Source organism: Populus alba, chromosome 8 (assembly GCF_005239225.2).
Source record: "Populus alba chromosome 8, ASM523922v2, whole genome shotgun sequence".
NCBI classification, from domain to species: Eukaryota; Viridiplantae; Streptophyta; class Magnoliopsida; order Malpighiales; family Salicaceae; genus Populus; species Populus alba.
In genome coordinates this window covers 9,927,085-9,947,272 of record NC_133291.1, presented here as the reverse complement: position 1 = coordinate 9,947,272, position 20,188 = coordinate 9,927,085, and the positions used below count along the sequence as shown (strand labels likewise).

Sequence of the window (20,188 nt, the reverse complement as noted above, 5' to 3'; positions counted from 1 at the left end):
TAGAACGTTTAGATTTTCTTAATACAATATAATATATACATCTCTCATTATTGACATAAAATTTTATATATATATATATATATATATATTAATTTTATTATTTAATATATGTACATAATTTGAATATATATATTAACTATTTTATTTTTTATTGAATAATACATAATAATAAAAAATTAAAATACCTAAAAATCGATGAATAATTTATAAATATCTAGATTTCTTACTAATTTACCAGAAATCCAACATGTAAATACTCCTTACAATCCCTGTGCGTGTATTACCAGTGACCGACAAGGGAGTCTCATGATTACCTGAAAATTAGATGTCAAAAGAGTGCTTTCCAAGGATCTCTTTGGGTTTTTTCTAAAAATGATGCATATATACATCGAGCGTGTAGGTGTGGAACTGGAGCCGGTTATAATTTAGTTGATTACTTGTGAATCCAATCATGATCCAGAATCATTTCAGCTCGACGTCGAAGCCCTCGATCCAGTTAATTAAACTGTTTTGAAATAAATAAAAACAACTGCATCACAAGGGAAAGAAACTGTTTTCAGAGAGGGCATTGCAAGGCCTGCATGCCTTTAGATTTTTCCACAGGCAAATGCAATACGGACAGGCCGTGTTGCAGGGTACATGCATAGATGTTAAAACATCAAAACACCAGGAGTTATTTTCAGTGTGGACAAACAAGGAAAGCCATGGAAAGGCAGGCAAGATTTGTTGGTATCTCTTGGAGGACATGATTCTGTATTGAATTTTACTGACGAATTAGTCCAGCCCGTGAAGGTGGAATCCTCTCTATCATCACGTCCATGGCATAAAGTACCACGCAGGGTTAGGAAGTTACCACGCCATCATGGTTTTGTTTTTATTTTGCTCCTTTAATGGCCATCCTTCCCTTCACGGTAGGCTCTTTAACTCGAGTCCTGATCACAGTCTACATTTATGTCCTTGTTCTTGAGCTACCATCCAGTGATAAGAAAAAGGGGGGAAATTATAGAGAAATAGGGTTCTTTTCTGTAAGCCATCACTTGCTGGTATCCCTCAAATGTCACAATCACTCACATGCACCAACTAGCTAGGCAAATCACATGTCGATGTATTATTTTTTCATGGTGTACATTTTTGTCACCATATATGCCATGCATATGGGCGGAACTAGAACTTTACAAATGGGGTGTCAATATAGATGAAATTATTTAGTATAGTTTTAGGAATAAAATAACAAATGAAAGGTCATAGATATAATACATGATTTTCGGAGGTGCTAAATACATATTTCCTAAAAAATAAGTCTTAGTTTCTAATGGTACTTTTAAGGATTTTAGGACCAAGCTGTAAACTTCCTCAAAGTTTGAGGGTGCCTCTGTCCTTGAATCCTTGCATTTGCGATTTGTATAATTAAGCACTAAATGATGTTCTTCGAGCTAGTTTCTTATTCATGACTTGGATTTCATATATTCTGTGGGCTAATAAAATTGAAATTGATTTTTTTCATTTTTGTGAAAACCCAATATCAATCACATTTTATCACTTAACAAATGCATACACATAGCCCGGCCACTGATATATACTTATATAGAACAAGAATTGCTAAGAATATTGTAAAAATTTCACTATGGGTTGAATGTTTCGTTGGATGTATAAACATCTGATAATACATAATTAAGAGAGATGAAAAACACATGCTTGAACGTCATTAACATAGTCGTGCTAACAAAACTGCAACTATAGGGACATTTTTGCAATAAAATCTTTCTAGAGTTTAAGAGGTGAACCTATGACTGAAAAGATAAGAAATTAAGGAGGAGGATCATATGGCTTCCAGCTGATTCAAGAAGGGACGCAAGCTGCATAACAGATATATATGAAATGGAAATGTAGAAGCAAACCTCTACGTGAACAGCGTTGAAACTCATTTAGAAAAAAGGGTCGGTTAGGGATCGGCAATAACTCTTTCTTCACTTAGTTACCAACCCGGTCTGACGAGTCGTCAACCTGAAACCTAACTCGAGAAGGTTTGTTTATTTAGAAAATTAATTTGATTAAATTTATGTTATCTCATTAATTAACTTATAACTCGCTAACTTAGTCTAATCAACTTCAAATTTTATTTTTAAAATTTTTATTCAAAATAATATTATTTTAATATACATTTATATTGAGTCATCACATGCAAGTTGATCCAACAATTTGTAGCATGAGTCTTGAACCGGTTCAAACCTAGCACGGTAACTATGAAACATAATTGAAAGAAAAAACAAAGAAAAAGAAAAAAGAAAGTGGTGAAAATTGACGACATTGTACCTGGATAATCATACAGGTCTGGCCCACAACATGTTATTCCCTAACCTGTGCAGTTCCGGCCCAAGAACGAAACTAGACATGTCTCACGAGGAGCGGGGCCTAGGCTAAAGCATCCAATGCATCTAATTGGCATCCAAACAAACATAAATGGGATTTATGAAATATGAGAGTATCCCATTGGCTGTCGCATTGAACTCCGAAGAGTTGATTATTCCCCGAAGATCCAGCTTCTCAAGATTTCCTCGAGAGAATTAAAGGCGGTGAGACTCTAGCTGCATGGCCAATTCTGCTTGCTATTTTCCTTCACATATATGGTACAGGTTTCCAGCTGTCTGTTTCCACCTGAGGTGTATCTATTTCCTGTTGTGGTTGAACCGACCGGAAGTGTTTTGAACTGTGAGATCTAGTCTTTTGAACTTCTGTCCACCACCTCTTTTAATGTGTTTCCGATCTAGTGAGATCTTTTCATGCCGAAACAAAAAATGATTCTGGAAATTGTCTATCCTGTTCAAATGGGATAAATACATCGCGTTTAATCAAATTTATTATATATATCTATCTAGACCATAAAATTCAAATATTTTTCTTAATTTTTTCCCTTCCATCCAATCAGGCTTACTAGCTCTCATCAGTATGTACTCTCTGCTATATAAATACTCCATTTCCCACAGGTTTAATTATATGTTAACTTCATTTATTACTCCGGAAGGACAATTACATCTCTTGATCGTAACCATTCTATTTTTTAGAACACTAATACAGTACTTCTCTCTTAAGGTCAAAAGGACTCCTCGTTACATCTGATTGAACCACCGGGAAATTACTTCAGGGGAGAAACTCCACCTTGTTTTGCAGAATCGAACCCTCAAGATCGGTATTCTTTTGCTGCCACGTGACTTCTCGCAGCATCCGATACTGAAATCCGGGGGACAGATTATAGGAGATGTATACTCATCGAACAATCAAGAGTCCGGCGGGCGGGGCTTTAAGCTTTCATACTTCGAGAGGAATGAAATAATTAGGAGCACAAACAAACATTCCTCCAGCCAGGGGTTACTGTATGGAATGCTGAAGCATCGACAAACTGGCTATGCCCGCCCTACCCACAAACGAAGCTCTCTAAATTCACTTATGATCATCGAGTGCAAGCCAAGAGCCCAGACACCCATTCTTCAAAAATCCTATAAAGTCTGGACGAACAACAAGGTTATCCATTCATAAACAGAAAGGGAGAATGATCATGAGTTTTCGCTTTTGCATGCAAGGAAAAGGTCACTAAAAATACCAGATCATTAAATTATTAAAAAAAGAATAGATATACACAAGTAAAGTAAAGGACAAGAGAAGGGAAGATGGTTTTTTAGATTTATTTTAAAAAAAACATTATTTTTTTAGATTTATTTAAAAAAAAAATTAACAGACACATTTAAAATCAAATTAAAAATAAATTTTATATATTTTTAGGTTCAATACTTTGTTAAAAATTATCCTTTAATATAATACTTTAAATAAAACATCAACTTATAATTAAAAATAAATTGTTGAATGAAGAAAAAATTACCTTAAAGAATTTTTTGATTGTCAAATATTATGTAAGTACAAGAATCAATCTCCAATGCTCATATTAGAAAATATCAAATATATAATATATACTATATATATATATATATAGTTTATATTATGAAAAGTTAAAGAGTTAAAATTAATTCATTTTTTTTTTAAAAAAATTCTAGACCAAATAAGCTTTAGGCTTAAGCTATATACTTGCTTTAACACAACGTAGCATGGGCTCATGCCTAAGTTTAAATAGTTTTTAGATCTATAGAATTATTTTTGATAATCCACATTAATTTTTTATGAACAAGTATTTAAGATAAATAACAAAAATTAATTTTGTAGTATATCATAATTATTATGTACTTTCAAAAACCATTGTAAAAAAAGATTGAAAGAAGGAGACTTTTCTATACACAGGAGTAACTTTCTACCTTCTTTCCTCCTCTAGTTTTTTTAACTTCTTTGCTCTTTTTTCTTCAATCATTTTAGAGTTTTAGGTTCAAGTTTTGTGAAGAGGTTTTTAGTCTATTTTCATAGTTATGAACCTTGATTAGTATACAATTAATTAAGATGATGTCGAAATTATAAAAAGGTATTTACAATTAATTTATTTACATTAAGTGATAAACAATAAAATTTTAAGAGTAGATAATATAATCCTTAACAACGATGTAATTTGCATTAATTTTATTTAAATGCTTCAAGAAATTAAGTATATTAAACAATTTATTTAATAAATTTGTATATAATTTTTTCATGCATGCTTTATCTATAAAACTATAGTTTTGATTCTTAAAAATGTAGAGCTATTTTTATGTTTGTACTGATATATATCTAGATAATTGCATTACATATCTTAGTATTAAACTAATCTTTAATTTTATATTATGCAAATTACATGCTTAAATCAAACATCAACACAACAATTTTTAGATAAAAGGTTTGTCTTTCATGGTGTCCATATTGTGGCGCCGGCAAGGATTCTTGACGGTACGAGCGGAACCCACCTCTCCTTCCTAGTAGAAGAATGGGGTCTATGTCATTTTGGAGCTCCTTTAATGTCACGACTCCGTCGTGGGGCATAAGGAATCCTTGCAAACCGCAAAATGTCTCGCCTTTAGATAGAGGTGACCCACCAGCACAATTGTTAATTCTCTCTTATTTATTTACTTATTTTATCCTCTTATTTCCCTCCTCGCTATTATGTCAAACAGTAGTTTGATTCTAAAAACATACTTCTTTGTCACATCTTAATTGATTTTTCTGAATGAAGAAAGATGTGGAGGGCATCCATGAAAGAATATCAAGTAGAACCCCAATTAGTGAACTGACATAAGGTCTTCTGTCACTGCCAAAAAAAAAAAATTGTTTAAAGCACATCACCTCAAATAAAAGCCCATTCGAGTTTTGAAACTTGTACAGGTCCACATATCTTATACTTAATTTTATAAATAAATAAGAATTGTAAGATTCGAATTTGTGATCGCTTAGTTATCAGATTTTGATACCATATCAAAGAATTATTTTAACCCAATAGATTTAAGCTGTTAGGAAAATTATAAGATATGATTTATATTATGCTCTCTAATAAATAAAATAAAAATCTCTGACTTGTATGTTAGGCACGTAATTTTACCTTTCATTACTCAATCGAATCAGTTTTACTTTTAAGATTATCTATAGACTTCACTGTAATATTAGAATATGTTACTAGGACACATTGCAAGTATATAACATTCTCACATTAGCACACATAAAATAGAAAAGTTAATTATACAAACAAATGAAAAGGGAAGGGAATTTTAATTCATTGTACATAATACTTGTTAATTTTATAATTTTATTACATGGATCTTGCAAGGAAAAGAATTGATAATTTTTTGTGTACCACATGTCCTTTTAACAGACAAAGTTTAACTATTTCTAATGAAATACAAGAACAACAATGAAATGATAGATGATGTGAGGATAAAATTGATGCAATTAATTGATAAAAGGATAATATTGTTTAACTGGTATATATGTAGGTCAAAATAAAAATAAAAATAAAAATATTTTTATTTTAATATTTTTTTAAAATTAAAATGATATTATTTTAAAAAAATAAATTAAATTTCTCATCAAATCACTACTTGATTTATTAGTTTAAACATGATAACTCCCTAATTTAATATCTCCAAGAGAATGGGCGGGCGCGGTGTGTGTACATGCATGTTAATCCATTGAGATATCATGTTTGCGTTTGTATAGTGAACTTACATGTCTGCATTTGTACAGTGAACTTACTTTTATATAAATGGCCGGCATTGCTTTTCCAACTTATATTTATTTATTTAAGGGAGTTATCTGAAACACAATTTACTTATAACTTGACTAATTTTTATTGATTTTAAAATTAATAACCAATCAATCACAGTACAAGTTAGAATGCATTTCGAACTTGAGTAGGCAGGGAAGATGATAGCGACGCTATAGCTGTCAAAATACGTACTTGTGAAATAATAATGTGTCCCGTAAGAATGGCCGAAAGAGAAGAGGAAAACGACCTTTCCCAAAACACAAGTCCTTATTTTCTATACTCTGTTCCCATTAATTTCCCCTGGATTAGAAATATTGGATGTTGTTGGAGTGCAATACTTTGAGTATGCCTCCGCCATGCATGGGAAAAGTATGTCATAAGCTCAAAATCCATGCTATGTTAAAGCTGTATAATTAAAATAAAAATAAAAATTTTGAGTGTCTTGGAGTATAATAATTTTTTAAATGCAAACCAAGAGTTAGTATTTTGAAACAAAGAGTTCACAAGCAGGAACATAAATTCTTTCAAAATCTGTTGTTTGAACTAGAATATCGAATAAGAATTACAAACTTTGAATTTTCAACGATCAGCTTTATTTTTTAATATCCAGTGGTTACATGCCACGTGGCAGTGGTTACACCGCGACTTTTATTCACACCCTAAACAAATCAAATTGATGCTTTTAAGTCTCTATAAATAGAGAGATTAATATCAAAATAAAAAATAAAGCATGCGTATTTAATATATATCGGGTTAGTTTATGCACATCAAAATAAATATCTACATGTCGAACAAAACTTATAAAATAAAACTTGCATCCTGCCGTTCATGACCATTAATATTAATGGATAGAGAGAACTGGAGATCACATAAAAATTATATCTCTTGATCTCTTCCATATTAAAATAAACTCATTCATCTGAAGTTTAACTTGAAGAGTTAGTTAACAATTTCGCATTACTTTGTATTAGTTTTTGTTACTGACTTGACTATTCTATTTTTATTTTATCTGTATATATATATGACGTGCTTAATTTAGCTTATCCATGAGGTGTTTTTATTGAGGCCAGATCTTCAGGTTCATTTATCGTAGTCCTCCAGGCTAATATGCAGCCTCTTCTGAACCCAAGAACTGCAATGCACACCAAAACCAAGCACTATATATATATATCAGAGGTCTTGACTCTACCCCGCTTGCTTGCCTGTTCCGATCATTTTTTAATATTTGGCTATTTATAGAATTTAATTGATATATGGTCCAAAATCGCTCGAGTTCCGGCCGTCTTATTAAGCTATCCGGGAGGGAGAGAGAGAGAGAGAGATTAATTATGAATGGCATTGAAAAGCAATGCCTTTGACAATGTCCGAAGGCATTATAGAAAAATATTTGATGATTTGACATGGAAACAATAAGCAACCACTAATTATAATACAGGCCATTGCAAGATAGCTGGATGTGGTGGCTACTCAAGAATCAAATTAACTTGATATGACTAGGCAGTCCTAATCAAGTAGATCATAATTAATTTGTAAATTGTAAAATACTTGGCCCCTTCTCGATCGTTGGATCAAATATTCCCTGTGGTCCTCAATCTTGTTGGAGATGGGCCTACCTAGCCGTGAACCTCTCCTCAGAAACGGTATTTCAAAGATGGTCTCTGGAAGGAGGATATCTCTTTTCTTCAATCCAGACAAATCTGAATTCACATGTTCCCATTTACAGTTGAGAACATACAATTTTGAGTAAAAAAAATAGGGCTTAAAGAGAATTACGTGACTGAGGTACTGAGGTTGACAGAGGAAAGCCCGGAGGAGTTTGGCTTTACACAAACCAACAATGGCGTCTCTTTCCTAGTGAAATAGCAAAAAACAATAAACATGAGATTTCAAACTTTGGTGCTAGGTAAAAAGCAACATTACAGCATGAAGGTTCCTTTGTAGCTGGTTGTGAACAAAAGCTGCTTTTAAATCACAACGCAAGGAAACAGACGTTCAAGGAAAGTGTTTCTTTGAAGCATTCTTGTGTTGTGCATACTGGACCGAAAGCAAACACAAATAAAACACAAACAAGCAGATTTACGTGGTTCCCCAAAATCGGGTACGTCCACGGAGGCAGCAGATTGTATATTATTGGAGGAATAATACAAACACTCAACTCAACCCCAATACAATCCTAGAAAACCAGGTGTTTTCACTCTAACACTCTGTGTTTCTCTCAAATCTGTATTTTTCACTCTCACGGTTGCACTCACCACACTTCCTCTGCACTTTACACTTCCTCTCTTGCACTCTCTTTATAGGAGAGATGGAAGCTCTTTGGCAGCAGCAGCCCCATGTGCAAAACAACAGCAGCCCACGTGCACAATGACAAAAGTCATGGTAGTAGTTGATGGTTGTTGGAGAAAAGGTTGACAATTGCTACAAATCTCCACCTTGGCCAAGATTTTCCATCCAATCCTCGTGATCAATCATTGCTGCCTCCAATGCGCCATATGGCGCTGCACCCTAAAGGTGCTCAACATCGAGAGATGTTGATCAAGTCCAAACAATGTTGGAACTTGATCCCTGAGACACATTTTGTGAGCATGTCAGCTGGATTATCTGCGGTACCCAATCTTCTGTAGTAGAATATCCCCTTCATCCACAATTTCTCGAACAAAATGAAAACGAAACATCGATGTGCTTGGTGCGGGAATGATGAACCTGATTCTTTTGCAAGACAAATAGCACTTTGACTTATCACAATGGACAACCACGTGCTCTTGAACAATTCCCAAATCTTCAATCAACCCATGTAACCAAATAGCTTCCTTGAAAGCTTCTGTTACTGCCATGTACTCTGCCTCAGTTGTTGACAAAGCTACTGTTGATTGTAAAGTTGACCTCCAACTTACAGGCCCTTTAGCAAGTGTAAACACATAGCCTGTTGTGGAACGACGCTTGTCTAAGTCACCAGCATAATCCGAATCCACATAACCACTAAATTTTGTTCGAGTCTATCATCCCTCTCAAATTTCAAACCAATATCAGTTTGTGCCATGAATGTACCGTAGAATCCACTTAACTGCCTGCCAGTGACCCTTTCCCGGATCATGCATATACCTGCTCACCATACTGACAGCATGTGAAATATCTGGTCTCGTACAAACCATTGCATACATTAATGCACCAACTGCATTTGCATACGGAATTTGAGCCATATGTTTGCGCTCTTCCTCTGTGCGTGGAGACATTGAAGCACTTAGCTTAAAATGAGGAGCTAAGGGTGTGCTTACCGGCTTGGTCTTACCATCTACTCCAAATCTCTGTAGAATTTTCTTCAAGTATTGGGTCTGTGTCAAACAGACTGTGCCTTTTCTTTGTCTCTCTGAATCTCCATGCCAAGAATCTTCTTAGCTTCTCCAAGGTCTTTCATTTCAAACTCAGTTCTCAGTTGAGCTTTCAATCTATCAATCTCCACCTTGCTCTTTGATGCAATCAACATATCATCCACATATAAGAGCAAATAGATGAAAGAACCATCAGGAAGTTTGCGAAAATATACACAGTTGTCAAACTGACTCCGTGTGTATCCATGTTCTGTCATGAACTTATCAAATCGCTTATACCACTGGCGAGGAGATTGTTTCAAGCCATACAATGACTTCTTCAGTTTACAAGCCCAATTCTCTTTCCCAGTGACTTTGAAACCATCTGGCTGAGACATGTAAATTTCCTCTTCCAAATCTCCATGTAGGAAGGCAGTTTCACATCAAGTTGGGCTAACTCCAGATCAAATTGTGCAACTAAGGCTAGCAAAAATTACGAATTGATGAATGCTTAACAACTGGAGAGAATACCTCATTATAATCGATCCCCTCCTTCTGAGCATAGCCTTTTGCTACCAATCTTGCTTTGAATCGGATGTTGTCTTTTCCAGGATTACCTTCCTTCTTGGCATATACCCACTTGCAACCAATTTGTCTTCTTTTCCTTAGGTAGTTGTACCAAATCCCAAGTCTGATTCTTGTGGAGAGATTTCATCTCTTCATCACCATTGCCTCTTTCCATTTTGCACTTTCTACACTCTGTACTGCTTCTTTGTAGGTGTAGGGGATTCCATCATCAATCACTGGAAGTGCATAAGCCACCATGTCACAATACCTGAGCAGGTTTCTTGATAACTCTTTTTGGTTTACTTCATTGCAATGGATTCTTGTTGTGTGGTTGCTGGAGTTGTTGCATCCTCTTCATCTGAACTTTCATCTGAATCTCCTTCAGTAGGGATTGTCTGAACAGTCTTTATAGGGATGATTGAAGTCTCCAACTCCACCTGTTGTGCATCACCAGACTGTTTTTCCTTCTCCTGTGATTTCTCCTGCTGTAACATGCCAGACTCATCAAAAGTGACATCTCTACTCAAAATCACTTTCTTTGATTCAGAACACCAGAGTCTGTAAACCTTTTACTCCTCCACTAAAGCCCAAAAATATAGCTTTCTTGGCTCTAGGATCTAGCTTGGACTCAGTAACATGATAATATGCTGAGCAACCAAATATACGCATAGAGTCATAATCATTTGCAGGAGAGTCTGACCATACCTCCAAGGGGGTTTCTTCCATTTAATGCTGCTGAAGGTAACCGATTAACAATATGACGAGCATAGCTTAATGGCCTCGCCCCAGAACACTTTGCTTAGTCCCGAATGTGATAGCATACATCGGACTTTCTCCACCAGTGTGCGGTTCATGCGTTCTGCTACTCCATTTTGTTGTGGTGTTTTGCGCACAGTAAAAATGTCGCTTGATCCCTTCATCCTGGCAAACTTCAAAGAAAGGATCTGAAGTGTACTCACCACCATTATCTGACCGAAGAGTCTTAACTCTCTTTCCCGTTTGAGTCTCCACCATTTTCTTCCATTTCAGAAAGATACCAAGGACCTCATCCTTGTGTTTCATCATGTACACCCATACTCGTCTTGAGAAATCATCAATAAAAGTAACAAACCAACGATTACCTCCAATAGATTCATTCTTTGAAGGTCCCCATACATCTGTGTGAACATAATCTAGAATCCCTTTTGTGTTGTGTACTGCAGTGCCAAACTTGACCCTTGTCTGTTTTTCCAAGAACACAATGCTCACAGAACCCATGCTTCCCAGTCTTGGCGCCTTTTAATAGACCTTGCTTGACTAGTCCTTGCAAAGCCTTTTCACCAGCATGCCCTAAGCGCATGTGCCAAAGTCTGGAATTATCTGCTTCAACATCTTTCTAAGCTTTTGGAAACAGCTGCTATACCAGTAACAGTAGATCCATCTAGGAAATATATGTTTCCTATCCTCGTGCCTTTTAAGACAACTAATGCAACCACGGATTGCTTTCAGGATTCCACCATGCATGATAATCTTATAACCACTGATTCAAGGACTCCAAGTGAGAAGAGATTTTTCTTCAAGTCAGGTACATACCGTACCTCTGTTAGTGTCTTGACTACCCCATTATGCATCTTCAGATGGATAGTCCCAATCCCTTTGACCTCAGAAACATTATTATTGCCCATAAACACAACTCCTCCATCGAACTCCTCAAGTCTCGAGAATAAGTGCTTGTTAGGGGACATGTGATAAGAACATGCAGAATCAAGAATCCATTCACCACAATGTTTTTTCTGGTGATGAGACCATGAATGCAGAGTCTCGTTCATCTTCTTCTCGTGCAACGTTCACAGTTGGTTCATCTTTTTCCTTATTGCCCTTGATTGGACAATCTTTCTTCCAGTGCCCCTTTTTGTGACAAAAGGCACACTCATCTTTTGCAAGATATCGCCTGTTTGATGAATTCTCCTCTAGATTTTGAGCGAGATCTCCCTCGCCCTCGAAATCTTCTAGGGTTTGTTCTGCCTCTAACTGTCAATGCTTCTGACGTTGACTCCTTGTGGAACAATCTGGTCCTTCTTCCGGTACTCATTATTCACCAAAAGCATTGGACACAATCAATGAATTTAATCTTTTCTTTTACCATATAGTAAAGTGGTGACGAGATGTTCATATGTGTCAGGCAGTGAATTTAATAACAGCAGAGCTTTATCTTCATCATCAATTTCCACATCTAAATTCTTCAAATCAGCTATCATTTTTATTGAAATCATTCAGATGCTCATTCATGGAAGTACCTTTCTTGTGCTGAAAACGGAAGATCCTTTTCTTCAAGTAGAGACGATTCTCTATACTCTTCTTCCATAAACTTGTCCTCCAGTGCTTGCCATAATTCCTTTGCAGAGTTTTGTTCTGAAAAGGCGTACTTCTGATCTTTAACAAGACAAAGTCGGATAGAACTGCAAGCTAACCGATTTATCCTCTCCCAGCTTTTTTCATCCAAATCCTCCGGTTTATTCTTCTAGAGTGAAATCCAAATTCATTTGGACAAGCATATCCATAACTTCACATTTCCACATGCCAAAATTACCTTTCCCGTCAAACTTCTCCACCTCAAATTTTGGTATTCGATACCGGATGTATTGTGGAGGTATACTAGCATTCCCCGCTGATTTTTCTTCTGGAACATCAGCCATTATGACGCCTTTGGATTACAAATGGACTCCCGAAATTGTTAAAACACGCACTTTTATGCTCAAAAGAGCCAAAACAGTAACTTCTGTGTGTTGTTTCACAAAACGGACACCACGGTTGCGTCCGGAACGGTTGAAAATGCTAGGAACAAGCTTGACTCGGCCAAAAACAGGCTACAAAATCACTGAGTTGGCCAAAAAACCAATCTGACCGAGTTGACTCAGGAAAGGAATATTCTGTCTCTGCTAAAGAATATTCTGTCAAAGCCAAGGGAATATTCTGTCATTGCCAAGAGAAATATTCTGTCTCGGTTAACGGAATATGCTCATTCTGTCAAGAGAATATTCTGTCACTGCCAAGGAATATTCTGTCTCTGTTGCGGAATATTCTCATTTTGTCAAGAGAATATTCTGTCACTGTTTGGTGACGTGGTGGATGACGTGGCAGTCTTCTCAGGCAAGAATTCCGGCAGTCTGGTTTTTCCGGCAGATTTTCCGGCGAAACTTCGGCGAGCTCTACAGGGCTCGTTTCAACTCCGATTTCGATGATCTTTATATCGCCGGACTCGTATAAACGAGAGGAATCTCCGTAGCTGGTCAAAATCAAGATCTGAGAACTTTGAAAATTCTGCAACTTCGAACAGAGAGCTGAAAAAACGTGTTTTTCTGTGTTTAAGCTTCCCTAATGCTCTGATACCAATTTGTTGTGCATACTGGACCGAAAGCAAACACAAATAAAACACAAACAAGCAGATTTACGTGGTTCCCCAAAATCGGGTACGTCCACGGAGGCAGCAGATTGTATATTATTGGAGGAATAATACAAACACTCAACTCAACCCCAATACAATCCTAGAAAACCCAGTGTTTCACTCTAACACTCTGTGTTTCTCTCAAATCTGTATTTTTCACTCTCACGGTTGCACTCACCACACTTCCTCTGCACTTTACACTTCCTCTCTTGCACTCTCTTTATAGGAGAGATGGAAGCTCTTGGCAGCAGCAGCCCATGTGCAAAACAACAGCAGCCCACGTGCACAATGACAAAAGTCATGGTAGTAGTTGATGGTTGTTGGAGAAAAGGTTGACAATTGCTACATCTTGTACATTGGTTTTTCTGTCCTCCGCTTCATTCTCACAAAAAAAAACTCCTGTCTCCCACTCTTCCTGTCCTCCTCTCAGACACATTGGCTATACGATGAGACTTTTGCCAGGTCTTTCGAATCCAAAAATATCTCTGGTCACCGTTTTTAGCAATCCCCATTGTTAGTTCTATATATTAATTAGCTACCCAGACCTCTTGCTATTGACAAGTCTTAAAAACCCTAGAGATGCATGATCGATCGATCTTAATTATATAGCCATTATTATGAATTGTTGAATAAATCATAGATATTATATTAGATGTTTTTCATACTTATTTGTACTATTAAAAATATCAAATCTAATTCTTAGGTCTAGAATTATTTAAGAAAGAAAAATAAACAAAAGGAAGAGGAGGAGGATAAAAGAAAAGAAGAGGTTGTTTGCTAGTGAAACAACAACAACAACAGCCCAAAACAACGGGAATAATTAAGTTGTTTAGGATATGTTTGATAGAAAGATAATCAATAAAGATAAAAATTATCCTTGTTCTAATTAAAAAAATTTTGGTTTCTTTTGTAGATGAATTAAATTTTGGGAGGGATAATTGTTATCTGCCTGACTTATATATAATGGTCCTTTCAAGAAAGAAGGTTAAAATCTGAGCTTCCAAACTTCAATTTTTTACATCAAATTAACTTCACATCCAAATAATTCTTTATTTCTCAATCTTTAATCATTATCAATATATTAATTATAGAGAAAAGAGAAACATGAATGAGAAAGTATTAGTGACTATTTGAGAGTGTGATAAATTTTTTTTATTTAAAAATTTTTATTTGAAAATAAATTAAAGTAAAGGTTTTTAAATATATATATATATATATATATATATATATATATTTGATATCACTATATTAAAAAAATTCCAAAATATAAAAAAAATAAAAAAATATTTAAAATTTTATAAAAAGCCGGTGTAATCGAAACTCCAAACAGAATCTTAATCTTAATGGATTAAGTGTGAATTTAGATACGATAAAATAATATAGTTTCTCATTTGCATCCAATCCAATGAGAGTTTTTACCAAGTTTCTTCAAATAAAACCGACCCAACCAGCGTCCAACTTAGCTAATTTTCCAGTTACTTATCCCAAGCTCATTTATGCGTCCTCCTTCGCTTTTTTATTCGGTTTACAGCCAAGCCTTAATTGCTATGTCTAAAAATCATGCAGAGTAAATGTACATTGCCGACCTTTTCTCTCCTCCCTGTACTGTGTCCTTCTATACATCTTTTCCTAAAAAATATAAAGTCTTGGAGAGGGTAATTAGAAGAAGCTATTTATCAAATTAATGCAAGCTCACTACTATGATTATATAAATGGTAACGCTATAAATTGGAGCCATAAATAAGCTTCCAGCTACTTGAGCAAAAGCATATAATAGGCTACACAACAGTGCCTCGACTATTTCTTACCGTGTTTCAGGACGTGAAGTTGAGGGATACCATCCTCCCACCACTGAAAACTTTCACATCCGCCCATATATATTATTGTAGGCTTTATGGCAATTATTAATCAGGGATTTGAATGAGTACTTAATTATATATGTCGTGCGTAATTAAGAAGATATCAAATACTTAATTACCTCATGTACTGCGGTTTCTGAGAACGTGAAACCATGCGAATTTCATCCATTGAAGCAGTGCAGGGCGGGGGAAAAGAATAATCCAAATTATATAATACTCTTCAAACTTGAATATTCTTTATTCCATCAAACAATAAATTCCATCTTATTCATTAAATTAAAAGATCAAAAGTATAAGAAATCTGAATACAGTATGTCAACTATACATGGCTTTTGAAGTTCCATGGATAATAGCAGGAGATTTTAATGAAACGCTCTCTCAGAAAGACAGAAACAGTGGAATTTGTCATCCTGCAGGCTCAAATTCTTTTAGCAGATTCCTGCAGTCTTGTGAGCTCATTGAATACCCTTTAGCAGAGGGTTATTTTACCTGGTTCAGAGGAAGGTCCAAGAGCAAACTAGATCAAATGTTCGCAAGCTCAACCTACCATCTTCACTTACCCAGTTTATCTCTTCGACGACTTCCAAGAGAGTTCTCAGATCATTGCCCTCTAATTCTATGTAGCTTCTTGCAAGACCATGGATGGCGTCCTTTTCGTTTCTTGGACTGTTGGACTCAATACCCAAATTTCAAGCACATTATTGAAAGCTTCTGGAATGATGCATGCTCCCTTCACCCTGGTCGCTTTAAATTTCTCAAAAAGCTTAATCATATTGCAGTCAAATTGAGGCAATGGAATAAGCTTGTATTTGGAAATCAAGAAGTTGGCCTTCAAAGAACCCTTTCAGCTATCAACATACTCGGGGAAAAATGTGAAGAAGAAGGTTTAACCGAACAAGAGCAGGAGCATTTAGACTTTTTGTTGAAAGATCGCTGGGTTCGCAACAATCACATTGAATCTATTTGGAGGCAGAAATCAAGACAGATGTGGTGCAAATTGGGTGACAGAAATAACAAGTTTTTTCACATGATTGCCAATTTTAGGAAGGCTAAATCATCAATACTTAAAATCCACCATAATGGCAACACTTTTGACTCTCAGCAGGGAATTAAGCAAGCTGCTGTGGATTATTTCTCTAAGTTGTATGACTCCCCTTCTGGTAACAAGCCGTAGTTAAATCCTTTGGGTTTCAAATGTCTCTCTAAAGAATCCTCTGAATGGTTGGAGCAAGAAATCACAATGGAAGAAGTGAAGCGCGGTGTATGGGGTTGTGATGGGTCAAAATGTCCTGGTCCAGATGGTTTCAACTTCAAATTCTACAGATTAGCATGGGATTTTATTGCTCAAGACATTCTTGATATAGTCTTAAGCTTCTTCAGAACAGGAAGGCTTCCCAAACGAATCAATACAACCTACGTAACTCTCCTCTCCAAGACAGTCGAACCCATTGAGTTTAAAGATTTTCGGCCCATCAGCATGATTCATGGTATTTATAAGATCATTGTTAAAATCCTTGCATCTAGACTGAAAGCTGTTATGCAAGATATCATTAGCATTAACCAATCAGCATTTATAGCAGACCGTAACATTATAGATGGCTTTATGATTGCAAATGAGCTGGTGAGTGATCTAAAAAAGCGAAAAGCAGCAGGTTTGATTTTCAAGATTGATTTTCATAAAGCTTTTGACTCAGTCTCCTGGGATTACCTAGATGATATCATGGGTTATATGGGGTTTGGCAGAAAATGGAGAACCATGATTTATGAATGTCTTTCTTCATCAAAACTCTCGGTCCTCATCAATGGATCTCCTTCAAAAGAATTCTCGGTTCGGCGAGGGCTGCGTCAAGGAGATCCGATTTCCTCTTTTCTGTTTGACATAGCTGCTGAGGGCCTCTCTGTTCTCTTTCAAAGGGCATCTAGTGGGAATATTATCAAAGGGCTGTAATTTGCATCAGGAATTTTCGTCAGCCATCTTCAATATGCAGATGACACATTAATATTCATCTTGGCAGATATTGATCAGTTAGTTCAAGTCAAAAGAATTTTAAGATGGTTTGCTCTGTCTTCGGGCCTTCATATAAACTTCCATAAAAGCTCCATTATTGGTATCAATGTCGATGATCACTTGTGCTTGCGCTTGGCTACATCTATTTTTTGCAGATCAGACTCCCTCCCAAGCAAATATCTTGGTATGCCATTAGGAGCCAATCCATCTCGTATCTCTACATGGAAGCCAGTGATAGAGAAGTTTCGTAAAAGGCTTCATATATGGAAGAGGAGACTACTAAGCATGGCTGGTCGTCTATGTCTCATTAAAAGTGTCCTTAATTCACTGCCTATATATTTTATGTCTGTATTCAAGATGCCAAAAGGGGTAGGCAGGCTTCTTTCATCCATCCAAAGACGTTTCTTGTGGTGTGGATGTACCAAGCAAAGATCTTTCTGCAAGATCTAATGGAGAATAGTGATGCGCGATAAGAAACAAGGAGGCCTCGGTGTAGGCTCCTTTATATCGAAAAACAGAGCCCTGCTTCTAAAATGGATTTGGAGACTCTCTTCCCCAGGTACAAGCTTATGGAAAATGATTATCTCTTCAATGTACAATCCATCTTATGAGAATGGGATCCCAATTTTCTACAACCAACCATCCAAGATATGGAAGGATATTATGTCCATTGTTCAAACCGACGTTCACCAAGTCTTCACGAATCATTGCAAATTCATGGTGGGGAATGGCAATTTAACATCCTTTTGGCTAGACAACTGGATTGGTGACGACCCTCTTAAAACAGTCTTCCCAAGGCTATATCTTTTGTCTTCCTCTAAATATGCTTTGGTGGCTGACATGGGCAGATGGAGCAATGGAATCTGGCTCTGGTCCTTACAATGGCGCATACCTCTTTTTCATTTTGAACAAGAACAACTATCACTTTTATCATCCTTGCTGGAATCCAAGCCAATGTTCTGCCACAAGATGGATAAGAAAATCTGGACCCTCAACAACGATGGCCTCTTCAGTGTAAAATCTTGCTCCAAATTGATGGACCAGTTACTCTACGGTGGAGCCAAACCATTCCAATCTTCTGTTTGGATAAAACTAACCCCACCAAAAGTGCAGCTTTTCCTTTGGCTCCTTGTACAAGATAAAGTAACCACAAGAGATTTCCTATTTCAACGCGACTACCTCTCCCTTCAAGAGTCAAGATGTGCTTTCTGCAATAAAAGCTTGGAATCTTCAAGTCACCTCTTCATTCACTGCCACTTCTCTTGGAATATATGGATGAAACTGCTTTCTAATCGGGGCTTTTGCAGTGTTTTTCCAAAATCTATTGATGATATGTGCTTCCAATGGTCTTCTATGGTTAAAGGCAAGCAACAAAATCTCTCATGGCAACTTCTTTTCTCATGCGTTGTTTGGAATCTTTGGCTTCATCGAAATGATGTTATTTTTAATGACGTTGCCCCTAACCTTCAAATCTGTTTCTCCATGGTGCGCCAAAGTATTGCTTTATGGCTGAGGCTTGACTCCAACTCTTTCGAGCTTAATATAGAGAATGTTTAGTCGGGAGGAGTTGGTTTCTTTTGATTTATCTGTTCTCTTTTTGTTGCTATCCCCTGTTTCATGCAACAGTTTTTGTGCTTCCGTTTCCTCTGTTTGTTCTTCTGATGTAAGTTAGGCTACTATCTTTGTAGCTTTTTCCTTTCAATAAAATTTCGACTATTAACAAAAAAAAAAACTATACATGGCTTAAATTCTTGAGCTCAAAAACATGAATTTGATTATATAAGCTTGCTTTTTTAGAAAACAATATAAAACTGCTCGTTGGCTAGTTCATTCTCGACTTTATATCTTATATTTTAACAGTTGAATCTTTACCATCAGCTTTTTTTTTTTTATCAAATTAATAAAACTATGAACAAGATAATGATGGATCCATAGAAATTTCAAATATAATTTTTTTTCATTTAGATGATATATTATATAAAACTATTCATTAGACTTTTGGATTGAAATATTTTTTTAAAGACAAATAGAATATTCTGTAATTATAAATAACATTAGAGAATAATATAAAATGTTGTTTATTTTGCATTTAAAATTTTGAATATTCTGTCATTATATATATATTCCGCGCATATACTGATGCGTTTGCTTGGATGAGATGTTTTAGGTGAAAGAATTAAACTGATCGTAGGCAAAATAACATATATATATATATATATATATATATATATCAAAGGAAAACGTCAACATATCTTGTGATCAGTCCAGGCGATATTCACAAACAGGCAGAACAGGGAGGCCACGAAAAGTTGTGCGAGTGACGAAAGGGAGTATTGTTGCGATGCACCAAACAAGATACGAAATAAGAGAAGGAGAGATGGTGTGGCCAACGGGGCCCGGTGTCCCAACCAAAGCCGCATACGACACATTAGCCTAGGCTGTGTGTGAGCACTGTGTAAACCATGACACCATTACTCCTCCTCTTGAATTAACTCACAAGTTTTCCTCTCTCTCTATTTCTGTATATACAGCCATACATGTTTTAAAAGATGTAAAATTCTATCTTAACCCTTACTCAATAACTTAGAATTTTCAGTTGAATGATTATTTGATACAGCAAAAATAGCCAGCTCTGGTAAAAAAAAAAAAACCCCAACTCTGGTACTGCAAAATGCGAAAGACATCAATTAATTTTATTTAATCTTTATATAATAGAATAAAGTCTTGAATAGAGTGATCGTTTCACAAGCAAAAAAAAAAGAACTTTTTTTATCTCTCGAAATATATAAAAAAAAAAGGAAAAAAAAAATAACGTACACCAAAGAGAATGAATGTGTAAGGTAGACATGTATG

At 35.9% G+C, this 20,188-nt stretch overlaps 2 protein-coding genes across 2 annotated transcripts; both read left to right on the top strand.

Annotated features, from left to right (window-relative positions):
• Positions 1-15,652: 15,652 nt before the first annotated feature.
• LOC118053892 (uncharacterized) lies at positions 15,653-16,501 on the top strand. The gene has a single exon (XM_035065287.1). The coding sequence runs from the start codon at positions 15,653-15,655 to the stop codon at positions 16,499-16,501; it is 849 nt and encodes a 282-aa protein (XP_034921178.1).
• A 66-nt stretch (positions 16,502-16,567) lies between these two features.
• LOC118053884 (uncharacterized) lies at positions 16,568-18,892 on the top strand. The gene is made up of 3 exons (XM_035065283.1): positions 16,568-17,271; positions 17,491-17,636; positions 17,895-18,892. The coding sequence occupies exons 1-3, from the start codon at positions 16,568-16,570 to the stop codon at positions 18,890-18,892; spliced, it is 1,848 nt and encodes a 615-aa protein (XP_034921174.1).
• The last annotated feature ends 1,296 nt before the right edge of the window (positions 18,893-20,188 follow it).